Here is a 26,219-nt window from a genome sequence, read left to right on the forward strand (position 1 = left end):
TTCCTGGTTTTGTTTAGGTCTTTGCCCAACAAATGCAATGTCTGGGCTTCCTCAGGTCCAGTTTCTTTAATTTCTTTTTTTCTTTTTCCTTGTTAATGGGACAAATTTTCTTTCTTTCTTTGCTTCCCTCATAATTTTTGTAAAAAACTAAACATTTTATCCAGGCTGCTTGCAACTCTGCCTTTATCTTCACTCTTGCCTATGCAGATCCTAAAGGTCAGCCAGAGGTAAACGATTCGTTTCCTTGGTCTTTTCTGAGCATGTGTTTAGCACTGGTCATACGTGTGCCCTTTTTCATTCTCCAGTACATACGAGAGCTTTGAAAAACCCCATTCCCCCATGTATCTTTTTTCCCAGTATCTTTATTCCTAGGCATTTTAGTCTGTTTAATGCTTGTCCTGACTGTTAACCACAGCCTCAGACACTGGTGGCAAGTATACACCTTTAAATGCTTTAAGCAAACACTCCCTGGAAGTGGCTCCAGCTCTGTGATTGCTCTAAGTCAAGAAAAACAAAGACAAGCCTTTGTGCTGTTCCTTCAGGGAGTCATCAGACCGGTCAAAACATTGAACCATAATTCTTTGAGAATAAGGTCCATATTGTTCCTTCTGGCACTAGCAATGTGCACCACAAGTGCAGGCTGCTTGTTTCACGGCCACCACTAATCTAAGGGCTGGAAGATGGCAACTGGACAATTTAAAATGTCACAGTCATTTCTTAACACAATGTAGCAGACTTTTTCTTCATTAACTTTTCCCCTGGTTGTTGTAAGTTTTGGACTAGATTCCAGATTTCTGCAAAAGTTGATTCTAACCAATTTTTGCCAACTTTACAGTTGTTTTGTGGCAGGACAGAGTTCTGGAGATCCCCATTCTGCCATTTTCAGTGATACCCTAATTCTTATATTTTTAAAAATAAATTTGAATATCTAATATTAAAATATGCTTCCAATTTCCTGTTCTCTCTCAATTAACTCATGTTACAGCAGATTAATCATCAAACTTTGAACATAAAAATACAAAAGAAGTATGAAAGGCTCTTACCATTCTTCCAAAGAAGTTTCAAACTGTCAAAATGAAAGATCTCAATAAAAATCAATTTTTCAACATCTCAAAAACAATATTAAACTTAGCTCACACTTATATTCACTAATAAAACTATTAATACTTTACATTCTCCATTATATTTTTATCAAATTATACTCTTTTGTTTCCACAACAGGTATAAATACTTATCCTACGCAGTCACAGTCCTGTTCTTTTATTATTATTCCCACATAATTGTTCTCACCTTTCATCTCCTTCTAAATTTTACCCTTTCAGCAAGGGTCAAACCAAATGCCATTTACTCCTAAAAGACTTTCCACACAATCAGAAGTACACTGTATCCACTGAATTTTAATATATTACCAAAGAGTAGAAAACACATAATTACATTTGAGTTCACAGATATTCAGTTTTTTTTATAGTGTTATCCCTCTTCTGGGCTATAAACTTATTGGTAGGAGTCATATCCTACAGATAAAGTCTAATAGTACAGTGGACTATAAAGAGCACAAATTAATAAAAACAGAAGGAGTATACAGTCAGAATGTTAGGGGTTTCACAGATAATCTCCAATTCAAGATTTTAAATTGGACAGACATGGTTACTTCTCCTCAATTCCCACATCATACTACAATTTCTGGGGAAAAAATATATATACGTCAATAAAATCACCAGAATACATATTTTTAAAGAATTCCCAGAAATAGAGCAATAAGATGAGACTGATGGTGAAAACAGAGCAAAGAAAAGTATAACTGAGAAGCAGAACAAGGGGAGAACATTTCAGGAGAGGTGAAAGCCTTCTCTGCCGAGCTCATGAAAAAGTCCAGGTATGTGAGACTAAGCAAGTGATAATCAAAGTAAACAACTGAAGGGCTGCCTGTGATGAGACGGGTCAGTCCGCTCTTGCTGCTTTCCATCTCAAGAATCCAGAATACATGGCAGAGTAGCTACCTTCTACTCACTGCCATGAGAGTAATTCTCTAACCACACTGGAGATCTGCCTAAGATGGAGAAGCTGCCTAAGAATGGAAGTTATGGTTCTAGAGAGAAACAAAACAGAGCTTATGTAACCTGCAAAATCTTACACAGATACAAACAGGTGATTGAAGAAAAACAAAAACAGATTTATCAATGAGTGAAAAGATTCTAAGGGGTTATAAACGCAAATATAAGCTTAGTAAGGCAAAAGCAAAGGCTCACAACTTTCTTGCCTAGGCATATTACCTCCTACTTACAAAGAGGCTGGCAAAAATTTTTTACATTCTGCATGAAAGCCTTTGATATAAGCAGACTCTGACAGCTGCTAAAAAGCAAACAAATATTAACAGCAACAATAAACAACAAGAGGTTATACCAACAACCAGTAATCAGTCTGGTCTATCATTTATAAATACGAGGACAAAAGAGTATCCAAATATTTGAGGAAAGGTTAGAGCATGAAAAATAAGAAAATTTATTTCAGATATAACAGAAATACTGGAATGAATAAAAGTGAGTAATAAATTCAAGGTATATATCTCTTTTCTCCACAATATTAAAAAATAGAAAAATAAAATTTAGTATAAGAATATTCTTCAAATATAAAATAGACTAAAAGAAGTAAAAGATTTCATTACTCATATATATAAGAATTTATTATAAAATTTACATTTCAAATGAATGGAGATGAACAAGTCAATGAATGTTATTAGGATAATCTGAATAATTAAAGATAAAGTATCATATCTGCCTCATGCAACAAATAAACTTCAGGTGGCTAAAGAAGCTTAATGTAAAAAAACTATTAGAAATAATTTAAAAATTAAAAATCTTAATATGAGAAAGAATTTTTAAAACAATACAAAAGTCCCAGAATTTGTCACATGACAAATTGGTCTACATACAAATGTCTCTATGAAAAACCTACCATAAATAAGTTTAAAAGCAGAAAAAGAATTTGCAACTAACACAAACATAAGGGATATCTATCAATATTTCTGTAAATACATAAAAAATAACAACACAATAAAAAAATTGGGGAAACTACATGAACAGCAATTAACAGAAAAATTAATGCAAATGGGCAGAAAGGATAAGATGCTTTATTTATATGTGCCAATTGATCTATCTATACATTTATCTATAGCTATAGACATGCACACATAATTACACACTCACAGATATACATTAAATGAATATTGTATACACAAATATGTTACAAAACCAGTATTTCAGCATTAAGTTTCCATCAGTTTGCCCATCTTCCCAACTATCTCCTACTCATTCCTCTCCTCTAAACAGGTTACGGTATTTGTTACACTGCTGGAATTTTCTAGTGACAATAGTGTAAGAGACTCAAAGGAATCTAAAAAAATATGGACGTCTAGCCTCTAAAGAAGAACTAGGAGAAAATAAATTTCTATTATTTAAGCCACCAGGTCTGAGATGTTTTGTTATGGCAACATGAGAAGATTAATACAGGAAAAAGTCCAAGATAGTTAGTTGGGTATATTTCTTATAGAAATCAAAATACCTCTCCAAACCAAGAGCTCACGGAGTAAAGTGACAAGAACAACAAATTAGAAAACTATTCCCAGGAAGCAGAACTGAGTCCTAATCAAGAACCATTCTTCGGCCTCAGATGTGGTAGACTTATACCATGTGCCCTTATAAATTTCAAAATTTTATGCATTAGTAAATGCTATGTGCCTTTCATTCTTCCACTTTTGGAAATGAGAGTGTTTTTTGTGATGATTCTTACCCGCTTCACCATTATATGCTAAGTGTGCAGGAGCAGTATTTGACTTGTCATTTTAATTCACATATCTCTCGGTCAAAAGAAGCTGCACCCGAGAAATATCATCTGCACGGTATCCGTTGCAGAACATGTGACTATGGACCCTCTGCATGATATCATAATGGAATAAAACTTTTGGGGAGCTGGTGATCATAGTTTGCATTTGGATAGGTTATTCATCATGTTGCCAATGGATTAACTAATAGATTGCTACATAAATGGTCCCCAAAGAATCATGTCTCCTGGTATCCACATCTGGCCTAATACTGTACTGGATTAACAGGGGGATTAATTATATGCTTTGCTTTGGCCAGTGGGGCTTCAGCAAACATAACACAAGCAAAGCTTTATTAAGCACTTGCCCATTGAGATTTGTCCTTTTAGAACATTCTCTCAGTCACTGGACATATGAGTGAGGCCATCTTTATCAGTATTCCCAGGTGAGGTAGCAGATGTGTGCATCCACATGATTGGCCCCAAGCAAGAACTAACAAAATTGCCCAGCTGATCCCAGAACAGATTGCTCAGTGGTAACCAAATAAATGCTTGTTCTAGACACAAAGTTATAGAGAGATATGTGTGTATGTATGCATGTGTGTGTGTGTGTGTGTGTGTGTGCACATGCACATGTAGCAACAGACAACAGAAAAAACAATGATTACTTTTCTGAAGATATTTCCATTAGAGTAATGGGGACCAAACCCAGATTGCAATGAATAAATGAGTAACTGGGTGGTGAGGAATCAGAGATACCAAATTTAAGCAGCTCTTTTCAGATGTTAAGTGCAATGGGAAGAGAAAAGAGAAGGGATGTATTTAAAAATATGTAAAGGATTTTTTAAGAGCTCTTGAAAACAGAAGAAATATCAAATATTTCTTTAAGTTTCAAACAAAATAGAATTAACAGAATGAAAGAACTCAAAGTATTTGGTCAAAAGGGTCAGATGATAAGGTTTCAGGATTAAAAACAGGTATGAAATGGTGTAAGCAAAGCCAAGTTTTCCAATTACAATTATAAGCATTGTAACAATCTTGCTACTTGGTCCTCAGAGCTGAGATACTCTCAGGAATAGATGACACAGTACAGTGGTGAATAGGATATTCTTAGATCTCAGACACACCTTGTCTGGATCCTGGCTCTGCCACTGACTGTATGATCTTGGAGGAAATCAACCTCCAGAATCATTTTCCTCATCCATAACTGGGGATAATGGGAGTTTCTACCTCACAAGGTTTCTACAAAGATTTAATAAAATCATGCACATTACATGTTTGATACAGTTTACGGTATATAGTAAACACTTAGTAAATATGAGCTTTATTATTGCTGTTATTGATGACGCTGTTATTGTTTCTGTACAATATATTCTTTATATTTTAAAGAATGATTTCTAAATACTTTCTCTCTATGCCATTCTTCTAAATCATGGTAGCATCTTAATGACTTATATTGATTAAATGAAGAGGAAATTCTCATTTCAGTAGAGATCAATCCAAATTAAATAAAGCTATCTATAGGCAGTCTAGGAGAATAAACTAGAACAAAAATAATACAAATTTTATTTGTATTGGAAATTATCCAGGCAATTATTTCTATCATTTTGCAGTGTTTTCTCATTCTTTGCAAAAATGAAATATATAGAAAATGATCACAGTAACTACTCTAAAGAATTTCCTTTTCAAGGTTCAGAATTACAGTTAAACTTCCAAGAGTGGATGGACAAACTTATGGCAGTTGCCTCTCTGTGAATCACAAGCTCTACGTGTTCATTCTGACTGCAAAGGAGACCACTGTGATATGATGGACAAGCAAACTAGAACTAGGCTTATCCAAAAAAGACTGACCTTTCACTGATCAAATACATTCCATACCCAAAGTATATGACAGTTTTACAATTACTTACAGAGCTTTATCTAATAAAAGAAACAAGTATCATCCCAGAAGGAAACCCCACACCCGTCAGCAGTCACCCTGGGCCTTAGGAAACCACCTGTATGTCTCTATAGACTTGCCTCCTTTAGGCAATCACATTAATAGTATCCTATAACATGCGGTCTTTTGTGATTATAGTAATAGTTCCACAACTCTGTAAATACACTAAAACCACTGAATTATACACTTTAAATGGAAAACTTTATGACATGTAAATTATTTCAATAAAACTATTTTGAAAAATCAAGCAGTTTGTAAAGAAACACAGTCAACAATGTATGCAAAAGTGAAACTGTTGAGAATTAAGAGAGGAAAAACTAAAGGGCACTGACTTCTTTCTCCCTGACCTTGATCCCACCCCAATTCCATCATAAATGCACTTCTTGCAGTCTCAAAGAAAAATCCAACTTTGTTGGGAGGAAATGTCACTGTGGATTGAATAAAGTCAAGGTCAACAGCATTATTTCAACTATACTTTCATATTTGGGGGCCTCAGCAGGAGAAATTTAAATGAACCTCTACTTGGGCAAACACTCTCTTCTCTTTGCTGGCTGCTGGACCCTTCATGTAATGGGCTTAGGCGTCAGATGGAACTCAGTTCAAATTCCATCTCTAATGCTTACTATCTGTGGGATGTGTAAACTACCTGACTTTCTAAGTCTTAGAACTTTCACCAGTAAACTAGGATTCCTATATAGGACAAATACAAAAGTATAAATTTGTTAAGTAGCTAGAAAATAGCAGATGTTTGGTAATGGTAGCTTTCACTATATTGAGTGGAGAGGTGCCTCAAATGTATCTTTCCAAGTTCTGCTTCAGGTCCTTATTTATTTTTTCATTCAACAGACATTTATTGAGTGTCTACTATGTCTCAGGCACTGAGCTAGGCACCAGAGACAGCACTAAACAAGTAGCCCTGGTGCCTGTCCTCCTCGAGATTTTCTCTTTATTCAGCTCACTCATTTACATAATATATATATGCAAGAAAGGCTATTTTTTCAGTGTTCCTGAAGATAAACTGTAAAATATCTTAGCTTATTCTGTGAACTATTTTATCTAAGGTAATCTTTTAGCTGGTCCATCATCTACAGTGTTTAACAGTTCATTAACTGCTCAGAATCTCCAGTAGGACTGGGTAAAGAACATGAGCTTTGATAAGAGACAGAGTGTATTCAAATCCCAATTCTGTCTTGTAACCTTCAACAAGGTTCTCAACTATTTTAAATGATTCCCCACTTACCAATTAGATGTAACAATAACCATTCAACAAAAGTTTTGTGCTGTTATAATGGTTTATAACAGCTTTCACAGTGCAGCTATTATAATTATAGCTATTATAATTGTTTATTAACAAACACCCATGAATCTATTTTCATCATTTTAACAACATACACAGTTGTTAATTAAACCACATGTGAAGTGCATAGCATATCATATCAATTAATATTAATTAATACTAATTCTCTTCTATCTACTTAACATACTCTTCAAGGCCCAGGCCACCATTAGACCCGTGACCTGCAAAAGCATTTTGTGAAGTGTGTTCTGATTTGGGGGAACAAAGAGTCAACGGAGATAATAAAATACTAACACAGAATGATATAAATAATATTATAGAAATAACAATAGCTAATGTACATTGAGTGTGTATTGTATGCTAGTGCATATCTAACATAATATCATTATCTCCTTTACCATCTGAGGTCACAGAACACGTGGCTCTAAAGGCTGTGATCTTAAAAAAAAATAAAAATAAAAATAAAGGCTGTGATCTTAAAGACTGCACCCTAATGCTTTTAGAAGGAGACAGTACCCTAGATCAAGCATGGTGAGGCGCCATCAGAACTTTCTCAGAGCCAGATCCAAACTTATCTTCCTGTGTGGGCTGTGAAATAATTGTGCATTAATTGCTTAGAAACACAATGTTAATAATAAAAGGTATGAGAAGGTTTTTATCATTCCTACACCATCCTTTGAAAATAATTATTTCAAGTTTGAACTCCCTTCAGAATAACAAAGGCAAACCTCAACGGTAAAAAGACAAAGAAAGAATCATTATATTATCTTTTAACAGACCTATTAAATATGTCTTTAGAACAACATAACTCGTTAAAAAGTGCATTCTGTCCTTTTAGACATCAATTTACTCATCTAATCATCTAATCAGTTTAGTGTCCCCCCAAAAAATGTAAATACTATTCAATTTACTAGTCAAGATTGGCTTATGGAAATTACTACTTAGTAATTTGGATAAATTATTACTTAGTAATTTGGATAAAGAACAAACAAGTAGGGAAAAAAATCTATTTAGTAAGGTCGTTTCACCCTTCTGAAGTGACACTATCAAAAACATGTCCAGATTAGTAAATTATGCAACTGAGCAAAGATTCTATAAATGATTCCAAGAATCATTAGAAAAATAACTCCCTGTGTTCTTTAAGTAACAGACCCTGATGCGCTCTACAGAGCTTACAGAAAATGTCAGCATTTTAACTGTCACTTACCTGTCTCAAATGTTCCTGTATTTTAGACTCCACATCTTCAATGTGTGAAATTATTTTGTTGACACATGGTGCTGGGATATTTACTAAAGCACAGCTTTGACGTCGGCATGGGTAGCCAAAGTAAATGCCTTTATTCACCCCTACAGATAAGGAAGACAGAGGACATCAGCTCGCAGTTATATACAGAATAGTAAACACTGTTATTCAGAATATGTAAAAAGTATTCTGATTCATTAATATTAATACTCAAACTTTCTGTGATAAACAGATTGGTAAAATTGTCAGAGAATTATAGATTGAACCTCCAAATAATTGAAGAGCTACAATAAAATAATCATTTATGACTTACAATGTAAGAGATAAAAATAAACCTAGGAAGCAAGAATAAAACTTCAAGCAAAGTTAAAAAGTTAAAGTGTTCCATAGCATCATGAATTAAACACTGAAAAAGAAAAAAGGTAGAAAACCAGTTAATCCATCTGTTTCTAAATAGATCCTGAATCACTTAAAAACTGACTTTGAAATATATTTTAAATTCTCCCTTCAAAGAGACTCCACATCTTCCAGTGTAAATAATATCCAACTACTCATGCACTGAAGAGTTCTTCCTTAAATCCAGCATGGTTTCTCTTGCTGAAAAAAATAAAAGCAGGTCCCCATCATCCTCATAATAACCTCATTTTCCACCTTCCATTTTTGAAAATTGGAGTCTCATGTGAAGAGTGATTGATGGTCTCACTATGGCATTCAAGTTGTACTCATCATAAAATCCACTCAGTCTGATGTGCCTCAGTGATTCTAATCCTGGCATGTCCCAAATCAACTGAAGGTTGCAGGAGCACAGCAAAGTTGTCCATGAAACTCTACCAAAGTGCTTACTTGCAGTCCCTTTGCCTCTAAGGACTCTACTGGGCTGGGTTATAGCTGCAATCACTGATCTAAATGCAAGACACAAAATAAGCTCAGTGCCTCGATGAGAACAGTCTGATGTCCTCATTTCAGCTGACCTTGAGGACCACAGAAGTAATACTGGTGCCTCCAGACTGACTTTTGTTTCAATGTCAACACATAGAGGTGGTAAATATTTCAGATATCTTCATTTTAATTGTAATCTCTTAAATATCTTTTAAGTGAAATCTCATAATATTCTCCTCCAAAAACACAATCTCTGTCAAAATTACATATTTATTTCATTTACAAATGTTTTTACTCTATCCCATATATAGAATAACAGTCCACATAGAGAAATATGTATACATGTACATATATTTTAACATTTTTGAGCACTAAAAATATGTGCCAAACATGGGACTATGCTAAGTACTTCTGATGCCGCATTTTATTTAATCCTTACAAAAATCTCATGAAATGGGATTATTACTTTGATTTCATATATGAGGAAATCAAAGCTTGGAGAAGTTATATAAAGTGGCCCATTCCACAGAGCTGTTAGATGGGAGATCTGAGACTTGAACTCCCTGGCTTTGGAGTGTAAGAAATACCATGAAGGTTGTTTTTATATTTTTTTAAAATGTGACAAAATAAAGAGAAGCAGTTTTAAAAATATATTTCAGGGCATTTCAAAAGTTTCACATATCACTTGTTCTTGAAATTTGAATGCTCCTTCGAAACATCAGTGCTGATAATTGAACACATGTTTGTTTTGACCACAGTGAACACACATACTTGGTGTGACTATTTTCTGTGTTATATCCCCTCTTTCCTTTTTAGTTCACACACAGATGAAAGTATATTTTCATCTCTGTAACAGTCAAAGGACCAAAAAATAAGCTGTTAAAAATTAAATATCGATCTCCTATCCAAATACCCTGATAAGGGCATGTTGCCCTTCCCTCCTGAAATAAGATTTTACTATTCATTTAACAATCAGGCAGTCCTCCTTATACTCAGAGTACTTGCTTTGCTTCATTAAGTCTGGAGAAAATAAGGACAGCAATAACTCATTTAATATTTTTCCACATGTGCCAGTCTCAACCTACTAGGTGAATATTAACTTCATAGCACCTCTATGGTATAGGATTAACATTTTACATATGGTAAAGTGAGTAAAATGAAATACTGTGAAGTCAAATTTTGCACCAGAAGTCTTCAAAAGCAGCACAAGAGAGAACCAGAATTCAGAAGTTCTTATTACTCTTTGATTCTAATGTATGCAGTGTAAGTTAAACCTTTCCTTTCCTTTTCTTTCTATTTTACTCAGATTAAAGATACACCTAGAGCACTAAACTAGGTGTCTATGATCATTCATTTTTTGACTTGACTGGTAACTGTGATTCTTAAGCTAACACTGCTCAGTGTCTAACTTCAGATTTCTCACTTAATAAATGAACGAGTTGGTAAGGTTTTATATAAGATCATTTTCACCTAAACTGTCACGATACAATGAATTTATGGTTTTAGTCAAACAAGCTCTTCCTTGTGAAGCCTGTGCACAAATGATCAGGGTGAGTATTTAATGAATTAAGCTCAGGGAGGACTCTCATTCTCTCTAAAACTCTGCCCAACTCCAACTTCCTTGCCCAGAATCAATGCATAAGAGGAAATCTCCCTGGACCTCAGCCAGAGTTGAGGTTTGTTGAGACTGCCACATGGAACTTCCATTTGAGAAAAAACACGGACAGCTTGATTGTGTGGGCAAATGATGGTTTATGTTCATTAACTGTCAACTCTCTTGCTCTCTAATTTGATCCTTATGTAATTTATTCACCCAGCCCCAATAATTTAAGATTTTATCACTGCTATCCTTTCTTCTCTTCTGTTTTTAATACATACTTCCTTTACATCCCAATTATTGTATCAACCCTTTATCTGAACTCAGCACTCTGAGTAAAAACTTATCTGAACACAAATTTCTTTTTCACATTCAATTAGCCCTTTTAATATCTTGATTTTCTTTCCAAAATGTAAAATAAATTAGTGCTCTTGAGTTTAGAAATAACTTTTTCTTCTTTCAAAGCCTCTGTGTGATGAACAGAAGGTATCTTTAACTTTTTTATGAAAAATAAAGCTTTTTTTAGTTTTGTTATACACTAGAGGTGGGGAAGGGCAGGAGGGAGACCTTCCCGAGTGAAAAACGAATGTGTAGATATACTGATAGAAATTATCCAATCTCAAGAACAGAAAAATGAAGGAAAAAGAACAGATCCTCAAGGAATTGTAGTACAAAAATAAAACAGTCCGACACATGTGACGTTGAGGTTCTGGAAGGAGAAGGGAGTAAAATTTGGAGTGAAAAAATCTGCAGAAATAATGGCCCAAATTTTCAAAATTTGATGAAAAACACTGACTCACACATCCAAGAAGCTCAACAAATATCACATTATTAAAATATAAAGAGAACTATGTCTAGGAACATCATACTCAAATTGCTGAAAACCAATTAACAATGAAGAAATCTTTAAAGTAACCAGATAACAAAAGGACAGATTACATACAGGGGACATGAATATGAGTAACTGCTACATTTCTCATCAGAAACAATACAGGCCAGAACATAATAGAAAAATATCTTTAAAATACAGGCAGGCTGGCAGGAAAGAAGGAAGGAAGGGAGAGAAGGAAGGAGAAACATTAAAGAAAACAATAAATTCGACTTTGTCAAAACCAAAACATTCAGCTTGCCTCAAAAAGATATTACAATAAATGAAAAGACAGGCAAGAGAACAGGAGGAAATAGATGTATACCCAACAAAAGACTTGTATCTAAAATGAATAAAGAAAATCTACAACTTACTATATAGGAAAACCAAATAAAAAAATGAGTGTAAGAGTTGGATTCTTCCAAAAAGTCAATATATAAATGACTAATAAGCATGTAAAAAGATATTCAGTATCATTAATCATCAGAAAAATGAAATTTAATTCACAGTGCAGTACCACTTCACAATCACTAAAATGCCTAAAATGTAAAAGTTTCACCATGCGAATATTAGTAAGGATACAGAACACCTGTAACACATACACTGGTGGAAATGTAAATTACTCTCAGCAAATAGCCTGGTAGTTTCTTATAAAAGTTAAGCATATACTTACTATGTGCCTCAACATTCCACTTCTCTGTGTTTACCCAAGGTAAAAAAAAAAAAAAAGTCAATAAAAATACTTATATGCAAATATTCATAAAAGCTTTATTTATAACAGCCCAAAAATAGAAAGTCCCATATTTCCATCAACGGTTGAATAGATAAACTAAACAGTACTCAAACGAGGGAGTACTACTGAGCAATAAAACAAACAAACCACTAATGCATTCAACAACATAGATGAATCTCACAGACCTCTTTCTGAGTTTTTGAAAGAAACTGGACACAAAAGAGCACAAATAGAATGATTCCATTTATTTAAACTTCTAAAATGGTAAAACTAAAATCGTATCAGTGGATATGAGGGATGGGGTGAGGTGATACTGACTACAAAGGACATGAATGAGCTTTCTGAAAAGATGGGAGTTTCTACATCCTATTTAAGATGGTAGTTAAACAGATGTGTACATTGTCAAAAGTCATTGACCTATATACTTAAAATGACGGGACATTATTGTACTTAAATTTTATCTCAACAAATTTGTTTTACAAAAAGACCACCAAGCATTCCCTAGTGAAAGAACTCAATAACCTCATATCATTCTCCATCTCTTTTAACTCTTCATACAAAACATAGTAGAAAATACTTCCTTGAAATGTTCTTCTTTAATAGTTTTCTTTTACTTCTTCATTGCCTATTTCTCCTCATAGTCCTAAATCATGGCTACTTAGTAAGAAATCATCTATTCCCTTTATACTCTCTCCCTTAATCATCTCCTCTGAGTACCTGATTCCCAACTAAACATCTTTAAACTTAACATTATCCTAAACTTCTTGCCAAATGTACAAATCTTCCAAAAATCTATCTTTTCTAGAGCCCAATCGTAGCACTGAATGTAGAGAAAGGAAGGGTGGATTTGCTGGATCCCATGCAGTATAAAAAGCAAGAGAATTAAATTAGAATGTACCCTTTGAGAAATTGATATACCACAAACAAGGAAATACAGAAATGCATGATATATAGTAAACTGAAATGCCAAAGCAAGGAAGAAGGCTACAGAGGAAAATGCACACCTTTCTATGATCAGATATAGAGCTGGAAAAGATACAGGAGACATACAGAAGGAACTCCAAGATGGGAAAGATCTGACACATTCCAAGTGGTGAGAATGGTGCCTAGCACAGAGTCCATAATCAGGAACTACGTGGTAAATAAAATAATGATAAGAGAGTAAAGATACAGCAAGGTAAAACTTTTGGTTACAGGCCCCTCTCCAATATATCTGGTATTAAATATTTGGACTTTGTCAAGAACAGCAAGCCAGAGGTAGTCTTAAAAGGAACACACCCACTCACAGGATTTCTAAAATAATACTCATCTTCATTCCACTCAACCTCTTTTCCTTCCTTACTTCTCTGTTCCCATTATCAAAGTCTGCAATACTTAAATTGTCCTTGGATAGTCTTTTCAAGTTTCTATATCAATATACATAGTCAGTTTACCAAATCTTACAATTCCTTTGTAATGACTCTTTAATTCCTATCTTTCAGACCCACTGATCCTTCATAGATCAGATACTTATTACCTTAAACCCAGACTATACTGATAAGATAAGCAATTTTGTAAAATTCATCAACAGAAACCTCAATTAGAATTGGGAGACCAGAAGGGAGTGTCTTCATGCCCTTCAATGATAGCAGAGCCCAAAAGGAAAAAGAAAGACTCTTCTCTTCCTGGCAAGGATTCAGCCAATGAAAAGCCATGGACTTTGTTTACTACAGCCCTCCTGACTTCCTTTTTCTTCAGTCAAAGTGTTCTCCTTCCCTTGCCTCAGGTAACTTGCACATGGCTTACCATGGTTGCAGACCCCAAATGTGCTGATCCCAAGTAAACCCATCTTTTCTGGAGAAATATGCAGTAGTGTATTTGTTTCAGGTCAATGGTCTCCATATTTCCTCCTATAACCAAATAATTCTGCACAGCACACTCAGACTCATACTTCCAAGCAAAGGATTTGGTTATGTAACATCTCTAATCATATATAGATATAGATATAGATATAGATAGATATATGTATAGGACCAGAGACTGAGCAATAATAAAGTTCATGTTTTTTGAGCCTGAAATTCAAAATGCTTCTTGACTGCATCTCAATTATTTCTACTTTATTTTAACCAATTATCTTTACATTTCTGAATCTTTCCTATGCTGTAGTCAAAGTAATCTTTTTTTCCCATATTTTGTGTCATTTCATCATTGTTATCTGACTCATTCTGTTCTTGCTTAAATTCTTTCCTCACTTTTCATACATAAATGCATCCGTCAAGATTCAGTTCAAATCTGTCCTTACCCATTAACAATTCTTTAAATCCTTAGAGATCATACAAGTTGAGGGTACTCAAAACACGTAAATACTTCTTGCCCACAGTATTCATTTCTCATATTCTGCTGTGATACTGTGATTTAGAATAGTCAATATATATTTGGTCTTCATCTGTTTCTGGCACAGAGCTCCTAAAACCCTTGTAACTTCAATGGTGTCCTTTGTTATGTTAATGAGGTGACTTTTGGACGCCCCATCCCCCCCCCCCTCCACTTAAGAATGGAGGCTGACTGCCTGGAGAACCAACCATGGGATTAGACAGTAGGAACTTTCAGTCCCACCCTAGACCTCCGGGGAGGAAAGAAGGGTTGGACCTTGAATTAATCAACAGCCAAAGGCCAATGATTCAATCAATCTTGCCTATGTAATGAGGACTCCATAAAAATCCAAGAGGACAGGGTTCGGAGAGCTTCTAAGTTGATGAACACATGGAGATTTGGGGAAACCAGCAAGTTCAGAGAGGACATGGAAGCTCTGTGCCCTTTCCCCATTTCTTGTATTATGTATATCTTCCATTTGGCTGTTCCTGACCTATATCCTTTTATAATAAAACAAGAATCTAGTAAGCAAAATGTTTCTCTGAGTTCTGTGAGTCACTATGGTACATTAATCAAACCCAAGGTGTGGTGTAAACTGGAACTACCAATCTTTAGCAGTTGGTCAAAATCCCAGGTGATAAACTGGGCTTTCCCACTGGCATCTGAAGTGGGGTGAGGGGTAGTCTTGTAGGACTATGTCCTTAACCTAGAGGATCTGATGCAATCTCTAGGTAGATGGTGTCAGGATTGAGTTGAATTGTAGAATACCCAACTAGTGTCCAAGAACAGTCTGGTGGTGGGGAAACTCCATGGCCATATATTAGAATTGGGTACAGAGCCTTTTAAATACCTTGTGTCATCTTTGCTGTTACTCTATATAACCATTTTTTTTCTTTTGTGTTGTACTAATTGGCGTATAGTTATATTTTATTTGGCTTGCAAGATTATATACTCCTCATAAGGATCATTTCTTAAATATCTTTGCACCCTAATAGCACACATATCTTCCAGTGTCCTAAATTAACTGGTTCACAAATCTATAATTTGATATTTTAAAAAATTAGTCCAAAACTAACAATGGCCCATAACTAACTATGAACAATAAACTCTAAGCCAGGACATTAAAATTCTATACAAGATTTCTACTGAACAGAAATAGATAAATAATCAGAATGGTAACTTAACTCAATTGTATCATGTCAAACACAATCTCCAGAGCAAAAATGTACCAAAATGAAGATTAAGTTTTTTGATAAACATAGAGTTCTCCACCAGAATGAGCTGAGAAAAATCAAGTTCTCCACCAAAATGAGCTGAGAAAAATCAAGTACGAACCCTTATACATAAAACATACATTTCATCATCTCTTCACATATGATATCAGAAACACTTTCAGAGCTAACATTTTATGAATTCTCAATGAGTAATTTTTAATTCTGGATTTCACAACCAAAAAAAATTAGTCCTTCTTCTTCTTCTTCTAGGAACACATCCTCAATGAACTAAAATGTTTTTAGCACCTGCCAGTCCTGGCATGAAGGATAAAGAAAATGTTTATTTTAAAACCTCACACATTTCTGAAATTGTAAACAATTCTTATAAACCAAATTACAATTAACAATATATTATTAATAAAATGTATTACAATTTGTATTCTTAACATTACATACCTTTACTCTGTTAACTATTAGTGATAGTTAGGATTTCTTTTTAATAAAAATATAACATTGGTATCACAAACGAGCATATATAAATATAGCTTACATAGGTTACTATACAATTTAGATGCAGCCCTCACCTTCAGTATTTGTCATTTTATTTTCTTGAGAAACCTCAACAGCTTCCTTAGGGGCACCAAATCGAACCAAAGCTTGTGATGTGGCATTGTCTTTTTAAAAGAAAACAAAAATTTCAGGGAACAATTAATATACATATTTAAATAAGCAAAATAATGTACAAAACTATGTTGCAAAAGTGTTGTCCTTAAAAAGCAACTATAGTATTGATATTAAACAAAAGCTATGGTAGAATCCCTCTAGATATTTCTTGTGTTCTTCAATTGGCTTAACACTCACAAGAAGGTATACAAAATATCATGTACCTCTTAAAAACAAACAGAAAGACCATGCATACTGACTTCACCAAAATGGTATGGTAGGAGACCCCAGCCTCTGGACACCATCAAAGATCAACAATTAGACAGCTATCTACAAACAAAATTAGCTCTGGGAGAGTGCAGGAGTCCACTTAAGAAATTTCAACAATATAGTGGAACAAAAAACCTGAGAATAACCACACACAAAAGAGGCAAGGAAAACAGTTTCATTTTGCCTGCATCCCCTAAGCCGACACTGCTCAGTGCCAAGAGGGAACTCTGCCTTGAAATAGTTCTCGTCACTGGAAAAGGGTGAGCAACCAGCTTCCTTACCCTTTTCGGGAACTCACAAAGGACTCACTTTGGTTCACCCCACCCACAGACCAGCAAAGCTGAGAAGTAGACAGATGGCTTGGAATAAGGAAGAACGGCAGAAGCTCTCAGTACCCGCCCTGCAGCAGCAGTGCCTGTGCTTCCCAGTGGCCTGCTCTGCACAGGACCCTAGAGGCTTTGCTGGCAAAGTCGTCCTTCAGACATGAGGGAGAAAGTAAGAGGTTCCCAGGCAAATAAGAGCTGAGGGAGGTGATCATCATTTGATTTGCCTGACAAGAAATGCTGAAAGGAGTTCCTCTAGTTAAAATAACACTAATTAGTAAAACAAAAACAATAACACTAATTAGTAGAAACAAAAACATAAAGATGAGTATATGGTCAAATTCAGAATACTCCAATACTATAGTGGTGTATTAATCACTTAACTCTAGTTAATGGTTAAAGGACAGAAGTACTAAAATAGCTATAGCTGCAATAATTTATTAAAGAATACAAAATATAAAAAGATGTAAATTGTGACATCAAAAACACAGAATGTGAGGGGAGTTGTAAGAGGGAAGAGTTTTTGCACATGATTGAAGCTAAGTTGTTATCAGTTCAAGATAGACTATTTTATCATAAAATATTTCATTTAAGCCTCACAATAACCACAAAGCAAAAACCTATAGTAGATACACAAAAGAAACAAAGAAGGGAATCCGAGTACAGCACTATGAAAAATCATCAATTCAAAAAGAAAGACAGAAAGAGAGGAAGAAATAAATAAAGGAACCACAAAGAGGCAGAAAACAATCAACAAGATGCCACCAGGAAGTCCTCACCTATCAATAATCACTTCAAAATGGAAATAAGTGAAATTCTCCAATCAAAAAGCACAGAGTGGTTGAGTGGATAAAAAAACAAGACCCAACTATGTGTGCTACTACAAGAGACTAATTTCACCTTTAAAGGCACATATAGGCTCAAAATGAAGGGATGGAAAAAGATATTCCACACAAGTGGAAATCAAAAGAGATCATAGGTAGCTGATCTCATATATATCTTATGACATCATATATACTTATGTCATGCAAAACAATCCCACTTACAACAGCATAAAAAGAATAAAATGCTTAGGGATAAAGTTAACCAAGGAAGTGAAAGATCTATATGCCAAAAACTGTAAGATATTGATGAAAGAAATTATAGAACACAAATAAATGGAAACATCACATGTTCATGGCTGAAAAGAGTAAATATTGTTAAAATGTCCATTCAAATCAAAATTTATCACAATTCCAATGGCATTTCTCATGGATTTTTTTTAAATCCTAAAATTCATTTGGAACTTCAAAAGAGTCATAATAGCCAAAGCAATTTTAAGAAAGAAGAATAAAGATGGAGGCGTCACACTTCCTTATTTCAAACTATATAAAGAGCTATAATGAACAAAACAGTAAGGTACTGGCATGAAAACAGACACACAGATCACTAGAATAAAATAGAGAATCCAGAAATAAACCCATGTATTAGGGATTAACTAATATTTGATAAGGAAGCCAAGACTACTCAATACAGAAAGAATAATATCTTCAATAAATAGTGGGAGGAAAACTGGATATTCACATACAAAATACTAAACTGAACCTCTATGTCACATCACTCACAAAACTTAACTTGAAATGGATTAAAAGCTTAAAAGTAGGACTTGAAATCATAAACCTTCTAAAAGAAAACATAGGGAAAAAGCTCCTTGAAATGGGTCTTGTAAGGATCTTTCAGATACAACCCCAAAAGCATAACCAACTAAAACAAAAATCAACAAGAGAGACTACATCAAGCTAAAAGTTTCTGCACAGCAAAAGAAACAATTAACATAATGAAAAGGCAACCTATAGAGTGAGAGAAAATATTTGCAAACCATCTATCTGGTAAGGGTATATTAACATCCAAATATATAAGGAATCGACAACTTGACAGCATTAAAACAAATAATCTGATTTAAAAATGGATAAAGGAACTGAGTGGCCATTTTTCCCAAGAACATACAAATGGCAAATACGTAAATGAAAAGATACTCAAATCATTAATCATCAGGGAAATGCAAGTCAAAACCACAATGAAATATCACCACATATCTGTTAGAATGGCTATTATAAAAAAGACAAGAGATAACAAATGTTGGTGAGGATGTGAAGAAAAGCAAATCCTTGGGCACTGCTCATGTGAATATAAATTTCTACAACCACTATGGACAGCAGTATGGAGGGTCTTCAAAACTTAAAAATAAAAACGTCATGTAATCTAGCAATCCCTTTTCTGGGTTTTTATAGAAAGAGATGAAATCACTATCTCAAAGAGGTATCTGCACTGCCTTGTTTACTGCAGCGTTAGTCACAATAGCTTAGACACGGAAACAACTTAATATCCATCTACAGCAAAAGGATAAAGAAAATGTGATATACATATACATACACACACACAATTAAATATGTTAAGCCTAAAAAGGAAGGAAAGCCTTCCATTTGCAAGATGGAGGAAACTTGAGGGCATTACACTAAGTGAAATAAGTCAAAGAAAGATAAATACTATGTAACCTCTTATATGGTATCTAAAACAGCCTAACTCGTAGAAGCAGAGTACAACAGTAGTTGGCACCATCTTGGGGAGTGGGGAAAAGGGAAGACGTTGGTCAAAAGGAACAAGCTTCCAGCTATAAGAGGAATACGTTCTGGGGACCTGATGTACAGCATGGTGACTATAGTTAATTGTACTGTATTATATACTTGAAAACTGCAACGAGAGTAGATTTTAAATGTTCTTACCATAACTACAGTAACAAAATGGTAATTATGTCAAGTGAAGGTTGTATTCAATAACCTTACCGTGGTCAACACTTCACAACATATACACATATGAAATCAGATTGTACATGCTGGGGAAGGGTATAGCTCAGTGGCAGAGTGTGTGCTTAGCATACACAAGGTCCTGGGTTCAATCCCCAGTACCTCCATTTAAAAAATGAATAAATAAATACAAATAAATAAACCTAATTATCTCCCTCTAAACGATCATGTTATAACTGACACAGTGTTATATATCAATTACATCTCAATAAAGCTGGAAAAACAATAAATAAATACATAAATGCAAACAGCAAACACATAAATCATTATGTGCCAAAACAGAAAGTAGTCCAAGGTACACTGAGAAAAATAGCAAGATATATATTTATGTGTAAGTTTTGTCATCACTTTTTGTTTTTTAGAAAGAGACATAGACTCTGACAGATACTTGCAGTTGCATATATAAGTCCACAGATCAAGAAACTAAGAAAGGAGAGGAATGTAGAGACAGAAGGGAAATTTTATATTTCATTTTATAATCTCTGAAGTGTTTAAAATTTTTCAAACAGAAGAATCTATTATTATGTGTTTGATGGTTCCTTATAAAGTTAAATCTATTTATGCTACAATGCAGTAATTTCACTCCAAAGCTTTTACCCAAGATAATTAAAGTATAGGTCCAAGAACTTGTGAATAGCTTCAACCATAACAGCAGAAACTGAAAATCTGAATGTCTATCACAAGAAAAACAAATTTTTAAAAATATTGAGTAATCATGCAATAGTATAATGCTGAGCAGTAAAAAAGAATGAGCTACTAATACATGGAGTAACATTGGTGAAACTCAAAAGTAAATAGAGCAAAAATAATCAGAAAAAATGGATATTGTATAATTCCATTATTATGAGGTTCAAAAAAAGACAAAACTAAACTCTTACAATAGATATCAAAATAGTGATTCCCTACGGTAGGTGAGAAAATTTCTGGAGGTGATAAAAATATCTTCTATCTAAAATAGAGTGACAGCCCTATATTTATCATATACATATTTATTAAAATGCATTAAATTCTTAATAATTAATTAGTTATAAAATCTTTTCAACTACACTAGCACTCTTCAAATTGTGTTCAAAAATACATAATCCAGTGATATTCTAATAAGTATATAAAGAAAAGGGATTCTATGATCAAATAATCAATGTATGGTTTTAGGAGGTATCTTCATTGCAGGACTTTTTGGGGCTTTCCATATGTAAATGTTTATCAAAAAATTCCAAAAATAAAATGAATGTTATAGAATTTCCAAATTGTATTTTACCTCATAATCATTTTTTTCCTGAAGCATATCTTACAATTTATATTCAGCAGGGCACTCTCTGAGGAATATATCCTAAAGCATATTACCCTCCAATTCTGGGAGGAAACAGAATTCAGGAGGGGATTAAAACTGTTAAATTTCACAAACCCCCCAAAATTTCTCTCATATAAATGTGATTCAATATAAAATATTGGTGTATAGTACTCACATTTCTTGGAACGGCAGGATAAGTTTATCAAATCATTTTTTCCACTGAAAATAATTTAAAACACATGACATATCATGATATATCATGTCTTTTAAAACATATTAAACATCACAAAAATTAGCATAATGTATAACATTTACCCCCACATGATTTAAATTTAATAATTTAACAATATATGAAAAAGGATTACTTTACCATCTTTGAATCAAGACTGAAATTTATAAGACAGACTTGGGCAAATATTTTCACTAAACTTGGCACAAAGAGAAATAACATATAAAGGTTTTATTTATATTAGCTAAAATGCTTAAAAATTATGAATTCATCATCAGAAGGTTCAAAAGAGAGTAAATAAAAAGATTAAATGAACATATGGAAATTAATTTCACACTTTGGTAATAAAAATGTAAATTAGAGCAAATTTAGATTTATATTTTATAAATTAGCTATATAATAATGACTAAGTAACATCTGGTATTTTGTGACAATACTGATACACCCACACAGCTGGTATTTTGAACATTTGTGGAAAACAATATAGGTGGTTCTTTGAAAAGATTAACAAAATTAACAAAACTTTACCTTGACTAATCAAGGAGAAAAAAAAAAAAGGTAATACTCAAAGAACTAAAACCAAGAATGAAAGAAGGATATTACTAACTACCTTACAGAGTGGTTGTAAGAGAATACTATAAACAAACTTGTGCCAATAAATTAGATAACCTAGATGAAATGGACAAATTCCTATAAAACCACAAACTATTAACATTGACCCAAAGAGAAAAAGAAAATCCAGCTAGAACTTGACAAGTAAAAAAATTAAATCAGTAATAAAAAATCCTCCCACAAATAAAAGTCCTTGGCCAAATGGCTTCACTGTTGAGTATCATGAAATATTGAAAGAATTAACACTGATGCTTCATAAATTTCCCAAAAACATAAGAGAACACTTGCCAACTCATTCTATGAGCCCCATATTACCCTCACAGCAAAACCAGACAAAAACATTCTAAGAAAATAAAATTATACACAAAATACTCCTTATGAACATTGATCCTCACAAAATACTGCCAAATCAAATCTAGTGGCATATAAAAAGGATTATACATTATGTTCAAGTGAGCTTTATCCCAGAAAAGTGTCAACATTTGAAAGTCAATCATGTAACACTAATAAAGAGAAGAAATTACACAATCATTTCAGTAGATGCAGAAAATTTGACAAAATTCAATCCCATTCATGATTTTTAAAGAGCACTCAATAAAATACGAGTAGTAAAAAACTTCTTCAATATGATTTTTCAACTTTGTGAAAAATCCACAGCTAAAATCAGATATTATGGTAAAGAATGAAGGTATCCCCCAAGATCAGGAAAAGGGCAAGCAGATCTACACTTTGCCACTTCTATTCAATTTGTTCTGAAGATCTCAGCCAGAGTCATTAGGCAAGAAGATGAAATAAAAGGCATCCAAAATTTAATAGAGACATCAAAAAAGAATAAAATATTTAGGAAAAAAACTAACAAAAGAAATGCAAGACATTTCGCTAAACAAGTGTCACTAAAATCTACAAAACATTATTGAAAAAAATTAAATACCTAAATAAATCCAAAGATTTCCTGTTAGTGGATTCTAGGACATAATTTTGTTAAGATGCCAAAACTTTTTAAATTGATATACAGATTCAATGTAATTTCTATCAAATTCTGATAGCCTTTTTTTCCCTGAAATTGTCAAAATAATTCTAAAATTAACATGGAATGCAAGGGACCCAGATTAGCTAAAATAACCTTGAAAAAGAACAAACTAGAAGGAATCAAATTTCCTGATTTCAAAATTTACTACAGATCCACAATAATCAAGATGAGGTGGTACTGACATAAGGACAAACAAGTAGATCAATGGAATAGAACTGAGATTCCTGATATAAACCTATCTTTATGGTCAGTTGATATAATGAGAAACGAACAGTCTTTTTTTCAGCAGATGGTACAGGATATATGAATGTAAAAGACTGAATTTTGACTCCCTTCTCAAACCATGTACAAAATGAATTCAAAATGGATCACAGACTTACATGCAAGAGTTAAATTATAAAACTCTTAAAAGAAAACAGAGGGGTAAATATGTGTAACCTTGGATATGATATCAAAGGAACAAGCAATTTTAAAAATTAGATAAAATGGCTTCATGAAAATAAAAACTTTTGTGCTGCAAAAAACTATCAAGAAAGTGAAAATGCAATCCCTACTATGAGTTAACAAGCAAAAACATTTGTAAATCATATATATAATAAAGGTCTAGTTTCTAAAATATGTAACTATTGCAACTCAACAATAAAAAAGACTATTAACCCAACTTAAAAATGGGCAAAAGATTTGAATAGACATTTCTCCAAAGAAGACAAAAGTCAATAAACATATTTACAGATCCTCATCCTCATTAGTTATTAGGGAAATGCAAATCAAAATCACAGTAAGATGGCTTCACACCCACTAAGATGGCTATAATAAAGTTAAAAAAAAAAAAACAGAATATAACGAGTGTTGACAAAGGGATAGAAAAACTGGCCTCTTCGTGTATTGCTATCTGGAATGTAAGTTATTGCAGCTGCTTTGGAAAAAAAAAAATTGGCAATTACTCAGAAGGTTAAACATTAAGTTACCAAATAACCTAAGCAATTCTAGGCGTAAGTGTAAACCCAACGGAAATGAAAACAGGTGCCCACATAAAAACTTGTACTTGAATATTCATAACATTATTCATGATAGCCCCAAAGCGGAAACCACTCAAACATCCATCCACCGATGAATGCACAGACAATATGCGGAATATTCATACAATGGAATATGATTCATTTATAAAAGGAACCTTGACCAAATTTTAGTTTAAGAGAAGACAGGTACAAAACCAACAATCTTACCAGTACGTTTACATGAAATGTCCAAAACGGTCTCCCATCCCGCCTCCCCCACCCTGACTGGCCAAATAAGTCACTGCTGTGAGGGTGTTTCTGTCACCTCTTGAATCCTCACCTAAGTTTCAAAAGAAACGGCATCAGTGTTGATGATGAGAGGCAGCACGGAGCGGCCCCAGAAACCTGGAGGCGGCGCATCTCCTTGTCTGGACGGTCGCGCGGCGTCGCGAGGGGAATTCCCGAGCTTTGCCCCGCTGGCTTCGCCGGAAGCGCGCCGACTCCCGCCCCGGGTGCTGCTGGGAGCCTACGCATTGCGGCAGAAGTTGTCCAGGGCGGGCGGGGCTGCCGTCCTGCGGGCCACTGCGCTTGCGCATCTCCGCTACAGCCTGACTGAGGTGCAGGTGTTGGCGCCGGGGTCCCCCGGCAGAATCTGAAAATGGTCACACAGGCGCGAGGGTTCCCCCAGCAGGATCTGAAAGTGGCCACACACACGCTAGGAGAGGCCTGGCCGCCCGTGGGGGACCTCAGGTGGGCGGTGATGACGAAGGCTCGCTGACGGGCATGTAGGCCTTCATGACAAACATGGGGGTGCTGTCCACCTAAGACTCCTTGAAGACGTGGCCTCGCTTCCAGTTCGGGACACCGTGGATGCCCCCAGCCACTTCTTTCTGACACTGGCCCTCCGCAAGGGACTGGGCTCTGTGAACCGGCGCTTGTAGTCAGCACGCAGCAGCGTAGAGGCCTGGTGTGCTGGTGCGGCGTCCCATCCTGGGCCTCAAAGCACACGCCCAGCATGCCGCGAGGACACTAAACTTGATTTTCTTGAGGGACTGCACACCTTTGGTGACATCAGTGAGGATGTCGGGGCTGCTGCCGCCGGGCCCCAAGCACCAGATCTTGCGGGCCGAGGTCACAACCCTCTCGGACGAATCCGCCAAGTAGCGGGCTGATGCTTGAGCTTCTGACAGCTGCACTCCTCGCCCTTGGCGTCCTCCTCCAGGCAATTGGGGAAGGGCTTCATGTACAGCCTTGTCGCTTGTCACAGGTCTTGGATAGGCAGAACACTTTGGACAGTTCGCTGACGGGTCTCACGGCATGTATGAGACGACCTGGTTGGATGTTTTGATAAGATGCAGGTGTGGTCCTTCAGGCAGATCCGCAGATGCAACTCAGCACCTTAAGCACTGTGCTCTATGACTCTTTGGTGATGCACTGCCCAGTGGGATCCGACTTGGTTGGCCGCTTCAGCACCCCCCCTTCCCCGCTTGGGCAGGCCACCTGAGTTCATGGCTTCCACAGCCAATCCGAGGACGGGGTTTACACTGAACTGCATCACCTGCATGGGGACGTGCTCAAAGACGGTGATGGTGCAGGTCTGCGCCAGGAAATGATTGACACCCACCGGGCCCAACATGCTCCCAACAAGGCAAGTAGATTTGTGGTTGCTACCGCGGGGGGGGAGGCGTGAGGAGTGGCAGCTAATGGTGTAGAGCTGCTTTTGGGGGGTTATGAAAATATACTGGAATTAGATAATGGTGATGATTGCACAGCCATGCGGTTATACTAAAACCACTGAGTTGTACACTTTAAAGAGATGAATTCTTATGATAGTATATGACTTATAGCTCAATTTTTTAAAGTTAAACACAATATTACTTATAATAGCATTTAGGAAAGCTGCATGCTGAGTAAATCCCTGCAAGCTGAGTAAATCTTCATATAAGTCTGATTTGACATCCAGTTCTTTTTATTATATCTATGATATGTCAAGGGAAATTTGTAACTTTAAATAATTAG

The 26,219-nt window shown here is 35.2% G+C and overlaps 1 protein-coding gene and 1 pseudogene across 1 annotated transcript in view; both read right to left on the bottom strand.

Moving 5' to 3' along the window:
• Positions 1–17,412, bottom strand: part of CCDC178 (coiled-coil domain containing 178) — a 257,715-nt gene extending 240,303 nt beyond the window's left edge. The window contains 4 exon segments of the mRNA XM_010946961.3: positions 1,044–1,066; positions 8,263–8,402; positions 16,526–16,615; positions 17,274–17,412. Of these exon segments, the coding sequence (XP_010945263.2) occupies positions 1,044–1,066; positions 8,263–8,402; positions 16,526–16,615; positions 17,274–17,412 (392 nt within the window).
• Positions 17,413–24,546: 7,134 nt separating this feature from the next.
• Positions 24,547–25,836, bottom strand: LOC105062633 (elongation factor 2 pseudogene; annotated as a pseudogene).
• Between the last annotated feature and the right edge of the window lie 383 nt (positions 25,837–26,219).

The sequence above is a fragment of the Camelus bactrianus genome, chromosome 24, assembly GCF_048773025.1.
Source record: "Camelus bactrianus isolate YW-2024 breed Bactrian camel chromosome 24, ASM4877302v1, whole genome shotgun sequence".
NCBI lineage: Eukaryota > Metazoa > Chordata > Mammalia > Artiodactyla > Camelidae > Camelus > Camelus bactrianus.